General features: G+C 46.1%; 1 protein-coding gene across 1 annotated transcript; it reads left to right on the top strand.

Annotated features, from left to right (window-relative positions):
• Positions 1-1,754: 1,754 nt before the first annotated feature.
• On the top strand, positions 1,755-7,255 carry LOC308042068 (mitochondrial protein C2orf69 homolog). The gene is made up of 2 exons (XM_080347117.1): positions 1,755-2,096; positions 3,925-7,255. The coding sequence occupies exons 1-2, from the start codon at positions 1,788-1,790 to the stop codon at positions 4,762-4,764; spliced, it is 1,149 nt and encodes a 382-aa protein (XP_080203243.1). The 5' UTR covers positions 1,755-1,787; the 3' UTR covers positions 4,765-7,255.
• Positions 7,256-7,386: the final 131 nt, after the last annotated feature.

Here is a 7,386-nt window from a genome sequence, read left to right as displayed (position 1 = left end):
TCCCGGCAGCACAGGCAGGAATTCTCAGAGGAATTCCAGTTCCAAAGACACACTTCGGAACTGAACACTAACTCTACTGTAATGGTATTAGAAATACCGCCTATATGGACCAGCTGCTAAACGAAAGAAAGCATTGCTGAAATGCACCTCTAACAGCAGGCTCCCAAAACACGAAAGCAATTATCATCAGATGGCTGTTCTGATACAGATTTTTCAAACCACACTGCACAGCACCATCTGCTGGTGACAAAATAGTTGGATTTTTTTGTTGCTCTTTCAGGCTTTCTGAAAAAAGCTCTAACCATATCAAAGATAATTTTCATACGAGAAATAGTAACGTTGAGTTTCAACATAAGCAATTTAAAATAAAAATCTATAAAACACAGAATTCACTTTTTTTTTATTAATCCCTGTTACTCCTAGAAACACACAAAGTGAAAAAATACCCTTTAAAAGGTCTTACCCTCTTCATCAAGGGGACCAGGCATCAACCTTGTTCTGATTTCTGCAAATAAAGAAAAATATATATTACTCACACAATAAACAATTACATCCCAAAGCATACATCACAACGCAATGTTCTTCTGAGCTTGCATGTGGACCACAATCACAAGGTCTGCCTTCTGGAGGAGCTTCAGAACATGGGAAGTAGGAACAGTTGAGCTCGCTCTGGGACAAGCCCAAAGACAAACCCGTGAAAAACACAAGTGTGCCGAGGAGACCGTGGACACACCATTGCTTAAACTGGGTCTTCCACGAGTAGGCTGCACAAAAAGATGTAGGCCTGAATTTATACTTGGGAAATAAGCTACTTTAAAGCACTCTACTTGTTACTAGTTTGCCACACTGACAAATAACCTTAATAACTCCATAGCTCCTTTCTATTTGTTGAATTTTCCCTCAAGATAAGGAGCCAATAGTTTGCTGCAAGTTCCTCCATTATGCAATCAATTAACTCCGCTTTCTTGCGGAGCTGACCCAATTAGTAAGAGCCAGACTTGGTATCTGGAGCTTTCTCAGGTTTATCTACAAGCACTTCTAACTAGACTGTGAGAACAAAAAAAAAAAAAAAAGGAACACACACATGAAATCAGAAAATTCTAGACAAAAAACAAGTAGGAATACTCAGGAATAAAGGAAAGGCTGTTTCCTTGCTTTATTTGCCATGTAAAATGCTGAGTTTCTCACAGTTATAGATACAAAGGCTTCTACTGCATGTTATTCACTAGTACAACCAAAGTAAGCATATTTAAGCTCCCCATTTTTTCTTACTTTAAACACAACACCCTTCAGAAATAAACACATCCACATACCTCTTTGTTTTGAAACTAACTGCTCCGTGTGGAGTATGGGACACCCCATAGTGCTGTGACTCCTCTACCAGCACTCTGGGGTTTTACCACACTGCTGGGTGCCCTTCTGGGCCCAACTGCCCAGAGCAGGGACACCCACGTCACCTCAGGATTCAACAGCCCAGCGCCATTTGGGACACCAGCTGGGCCTCACCCTTGTCCCAGCGAGGGCAGGATGCGGTGCCGGAGGCCAAGCCCCGCTGAGGGAAGCACCCGAGAGGGCCCGCTCCCCTGGGGACACGCCGGGGAACGACGTTCGCGGCTTCCCGCCACCCGCCTTTTAAAGGCTCCGGTGACGTCACCGCGCACGTGCGACGCCCCCTACTGGGCGTGTCGAGGCGGAGGCCGGAGGGGCGGGGCGGGGGCGGGGCGCAGGCGCAGTGCGCGGCCGGGCCGCGGCTGCCGGGGCCGGCGCTTCTAGAGGCCGGCGCGTCCATGAGCCGGCGTTGCCCGCCGGTCGCTGCCTCGCTGCTGCGGGGGCTCGCCGGCCTTGCCGCGCTCCGCCCGGGCGGGAGCATGAGCCTGTGCGGGGCGCCGGCCGCCTGCGCCGCGGGGCCTGCGAGCGGCGGCGCGGCATTCTCCTCAGCGCGGCTGAGCCCGCCCTGGCTGCGGCTGCCTGAGGTGGCGGGCGCGGAGCCGCAGCGGCTCAACGAGCTGCTGCTGCTGCTGCCGCTGCTGCCGCCGGCCCCGCGCGGCCCGGCCCCGCCGCAGCATCACGTCGTGTACTTCCCGGGGGACGTGCAGGTACGGCGGGCGGCGCGGGGCCGGCGGCAGGGCCGGGGGAGCGGCAGGGCCGGGCTGCGGGGCCGGCCCGCTCTGCCCTGGGAGAGCGTCTCCCGCCCCTGCCCGGCGGGTGAGCGCAGCGAACGGGCTGAAACCCGCAGTGGAGCAGCGGGGGGGCGGCCTGTGCCACAGCGCGGCCTGGGGGGCGTTTCTGGAGGAGACGGCAACGACTGGCATCGTGTCAGAGGCTCTGAGGGGAGACGAGACGCGGGAAGGGAACGGAGCTGGTGAGGGGCTGGAGCACAGTGTGATGGGGCTGAGGGACCTGGGGGCTCAGCTGGAGAACAGGAGCTGAGGGGAGACCTTCTGATCTCTGAACTGCCTGAAAGGAGCTTGGAGCCAGGGGGGTCGGGCTCTGCTCCCCAGGAACAAGCGCCAGGAGCAGAGGAACCGGCCTCAAGTTGCCCAGGGGAGGTTGAGGTTGGATCTGGGCACAATTTCTCCCCCAAAGGGCTGTGGGGCATTGAACAGGCTGCCCAGGGCAGTGCTGGAGTCACCAGCCCTGGAGGGCTGGAGAGACGGACATGAGGGTCTCAGGGACATGGGGCAGTGCCGGGGGTGGACTCAATGATTTGAGGGTCTTTTCCAACCAAAATGATTCTAAACCTGCGGTGTTGAGTATCCCCAGCAGGCTCAGCACCGCATCCCTGTGCAGTAGTACAGACACCCTGGACACTGTCCCGTGGGTCTGGCACGGGCGCTGAGGCTTTCCCAGCATGTCCTGGAGGAGACACATTCAGTCTCTGAGCAGACAAGAAATTGAAAAGAGAGAATGTGAAGTGCTATCCTTAAGCGTATGGCCAACCTCTGTGACATACCACCAAATCTCAGAATGTGAGGGGTTGGAAGGGAGCTGGAAAGCTCATCCAGTGCAATCCCCCCATGGAGCAGGAACACCCAGATGAGGTTACACAGGAAGGTGTCCAGGCGGGTTGGAATGTCTGCACAGAAGGAGACTCCACAACCCCCTGGGCAGCCTGGGCCAGGCTCTGACACCCTCACCAGGAATGAGTTTCTTCTCAAATTTAAGTGGAACCTCCTGTGTTCCAGTTTGTACCCATGATACCCTGTGTAGTCAGGTTTTCTCAAAAGCCATCACTTCCCAAAAGCAGAGGCAGCACCTTCTTGTTCTGCGAAAAGGTGTGGAACTTTGGATTTTCATTTTAAGGATTGGGATGGCCCAAGAAACCTTTTTGATTACTGTTCCTGGGTATGGCTTTATTACTCCTTAATAAAATAAGCTAATTACTGTTCTCTGCCATTATGAATTTGGCGTGAGGATCATTCATGACTTGGGGGTTAATCTGTGCCCCATATGGATGTGAACAAGGGCAATAAAGACTCCATACAGCTGAATGAGAGGGAATTTTTTTTTCTGTATGAAAAATAGAGGACTTTTACAAAATTTTAGGTCTGGTTTTTGCGTCTCATAAGACAATCAGTATTTCTGCTGATGGAGATAATACATTAAAATGATGTATTCTTTTTCATACTAAGTTGAATAATATTTTAATTTTCTCTTGGAGTGAAGTCAACAAAAATTATGAATACTTCGATGCGCTAAAAATGTGTGGTAAAAATATTCAAGTAGAATAAGTAAATCCAAATATGGCAGTTTCTTTACTGTGTTTCTTGTTCTGGAGTCGTAGCAAGTGAGCACCTCTTTAATGCATGTTTCTCTGTTAGTTACGGTCCTTTCTTATGAATACAGGTACACTAGATAGACCTGAAGTATTTTTACAATGTAGTAATTCATCTCTTACATATACATATATTTTTTATTTTTCAGAACTATCACGACATCATGTCTTGCCACCCAGAAAACTTCCAGTGGAAGCAGTGGAGTTTTGAAAACGTTGCTACCATACTCGCTCGCCGGTTCCCTAACAGCTTTATTTGGGTTGTAAAGTGTTCCCGAATGCACCTGCACAAGTTCAGCTGTTACGACAACTTTGTGGTGAGCAACATGTTTGGAGCACCGGAGCACAGCCCTGACTTTGGAGCTTTCAGGCATCTCCACGCGCTGCTAGTTAATGCATTCAGACTATCTCAGAATATTCTGCTGCCCCAGAAAAGTGTGCATGGTGTCAGCAAGGATGCGAAAATAGCTGCTTGTAAATCACAGCTGCAGTCTGCTCCTGCAACAAATGGCTGCTCAGCCACAGAAGGAGCGAGAGGTTGTGAATGCTCTAATAATTCTGCTATGAACTTCATTATACCGTCTGCTGTAGGTGCCGCGTCATTTACTTTGATTGGCTTCAGTAAAGGTTGTGTGGTTTTGAACCAGCTGCTTTACGAGCTGAAGGAAGCTAAAAAAGACAAGAATACTGAGTGCTTCTTGAAAAACATAAAAGCAATTTACTGGCTGGACGGCGGCCACTCGGGAGGAAGCAACACTTGGGTGACGTACCCTGATGTGCTGAAAGAACTTGCGCAGACAGGAATTGAAATTCATGCCCACGTGACCCCGTACCAAGTGTTTGACACAATGAGGTCGTGGATTGGGAGAGAGCACCAGAAATTCGTACAGACACTTGAACAATTTGGTGTGGAAATAAACGATCAACTCCATTTTGCCGATGATGTCCCCTCCTTAGATAACCATTTCAGAGTTCATGAAGTATTTTGAGACTGTATATATCTGAGTAGTATGTTCATTGTAAAAGCACTTTTGGCTCTGTCAGTGTCGTCAGCTAGTTTACAAGTTGGAGCGGATGCTTTCTGCAGAGCGTACTCATCCAGTCCTGCGTTGCTGATAGATGCTATACGTACATTTCAGTAGCTTACAAAGGAGGATTGGGACCCCACACCTACAACAGGTGTTGTCATTTGATTCCTGGCAAAAAAAAGTGTTATGAAGAGTTCTCCTATACAAGGTTTTGTGTTTTGGTTTGTTTTGGTTTTTTTTAAATGTGAATGTTTATTCTCAAAACTGTTGGCAAAAGTTTTAGCCCTGGTTGTCTAACATCGTATACTGCCTTTGATGGGAGTTTAAAGTACTTGACACTTTCAGATGTCTGGATACTTCAATTTAGTAGCTTCCAGGGCTAAAATATTGGTTTTTGTCCATAACAGATGTAACATTAGTTTTTCAGCTTAAGGAAAGTGGTGATTGTTAGAAGAGTCTTAGTTATATATGTTGGTGAAAATTATTTTAATTAGTTAATTAAATCTTCCAGTTTTGTAACATTTCTCGTATTGAAACAAAGTCACAGATATTTACCTTTGGAATAATAGTGCCAATCCATTTTTCTTCCTTACGTGCACCTTTCCTGTCGCTGTGAAGTGTCGTCATTTCGTTGTGTGATGTTGCTGGTGAGTAGCCATTTCACCTGAGGCTTGAACATTTTGTGATAGCTGTGTTCAGTGACCAAGAATATTGATGAGGATGGAGCTTATTGCTGTTTCGCACACCTTGCTATTACTCTGACTTCTATAAGGACCAGCAGTAATATGTGTATTTTCAAGTAAAGAGATGTTTTCATTCCTACCTTGGACTGGGGAGGGTTTTCTTGAGAATCGCTGTGCTGATGTTGATCTAAACCGAGCCGTAAGTACGTAATATAATATATACAAGTTGCAATATACAAGTTGCATACAAATTTTTAGACTGTCTGGACTGTAGCTGTTTCAAAATGCTTGTGCTTTTAGAACTATTATCTCCTTTAAATGTATTGCAGTAGCTGCTTGTAGAGCCACCCAAAACCCTATTTTCAGAGCCTAATTTTTCATACAGAAGGAAAACCCCTCTATCTAAATACAAAGCCAGACAAATTGGATACAATAGTTGAGGCTCCAAACCTGAATGTTCTCCAGAAAGAAGAATTCCTGAAAGATGGACAAATGAGGGTATTGGCAGATCTTTTCCACTGTTGTAAGTAACTTTTTCCATTTAACTATAAATACATCTTAGAATCACTCCTAAAGACAACTGCAGCTATTAACAATGAACAAGTAGCTTAAGATTATTTTGGATTTCCTGGAAGTATAGGAATACAAAAGCAAGTTAGCAGAACACTGCAAAGATTAAACAAATGTGGCTCAGTTCTGAAAAAAAGCATTTTATTGCATTTTGTTTCTACGTTTGGTGGCTTAGCAACATCCTTCTCCTGCTTCTTCCTTCCTGTGACTCTCACACTGTGGAAGCAAAGTCTGGAAACTTCTTCGATTGGCATCATTAAAGCTTCCAGGGTTTACTGGAGACAGGATTTTCACAAGTCCTGCAGCGGTTGTGCACATCTTAGTGATCACCGAAGCATAAGAAGAGTGTGGTGAACTCTAAGAACATTTTCTTAAGGCAGAAGGATTGTGCCTACAGTGTGCACGTGACAATGTGAGCTCTGTCGCTGATAGTGAGACTAATAGCCCGAGCTGATCAAAAGGGTAAGAATCTATTTTAATTGATGGAGAAAAGTGCAACATGCCAACTAATTCTAACATTTTATAAAAGAATATGAAATCTAGTTCCATCAGCTTTTTTTTTCCTAAAGCTCTTTCTTGGAGACTTTGTTCAGCCCTATTTATTGCTTACCTTTTAATCGGCTTATCACAACTTGTTTATGTGTTCCAACGCAGGCTATTTCCTTTTTTGGCCCCTTTGCTAAGACTTGCAGCATACTGTGAGGTCTTTTTTTCTGGAAATATGGGTTACCTGACAAAGTGGTTTGGATAGAAAGCCTACAAACTGCTTGAAATATCTTTGATTGCCCCCCTGAGGATGCTACAACTTGCCCTGTCCAGTGACAGTGCAGATCACAGACCCATTTCTAACCAGCTCTGTGCCAGCCCAACCAGCAGGAGTAGGTTGCTCCAAGCTTTTGGAAACTGATATTAATATTGACATTGTCTTCAGAAGCTCCTGAGTGGCTGCCCTACAGGGATATTAATAATTTTAACCTGTTTGATAGAGGCTGCGTACAGTAGCTGTTAAATAAAATAGGCTTAAGTGTTCATGTATTGATTTGAAGAGCAAGCACTTTGTTGTAAAACTGATCTTGTTTTGGGACTTCATGTTTTGGAGGGAAAACGGACTGGTAGGTTTTCATTCTCTGAACAGTTGTAACAGCCTGTTGGAATGTGCCTCTGTCATTCACTACAAGGCATGCTAAAATAAATCCTGCGGACAAAGTAGGATAGAAACTATTTCTAATGGGTGAAACCACTTTGTTGTGAATGTAAACCATTAAGCATGGAATGTGCATTAAGTTTGGTGGATGAAGCTTTATCAGGAATTTGTGGAGACCTAGTTTTT

The sequence above is a fragment of the Nesoenas mayeri genome, assembly GCF_963082525.1.
Source record: "Nesoenas mayeri genome assembly, chromosome: 6".
Taxonomy (NCBI): domain Eukaryota; kingdom Metazoa; phylum Chordata; class Aves; order Columbiformes; family Columbidae; genus Nesoenas; species Nesoenas mayeri.
This window is presented reverse-complemented; position numbering and strand designations above follow the sequence as displayed.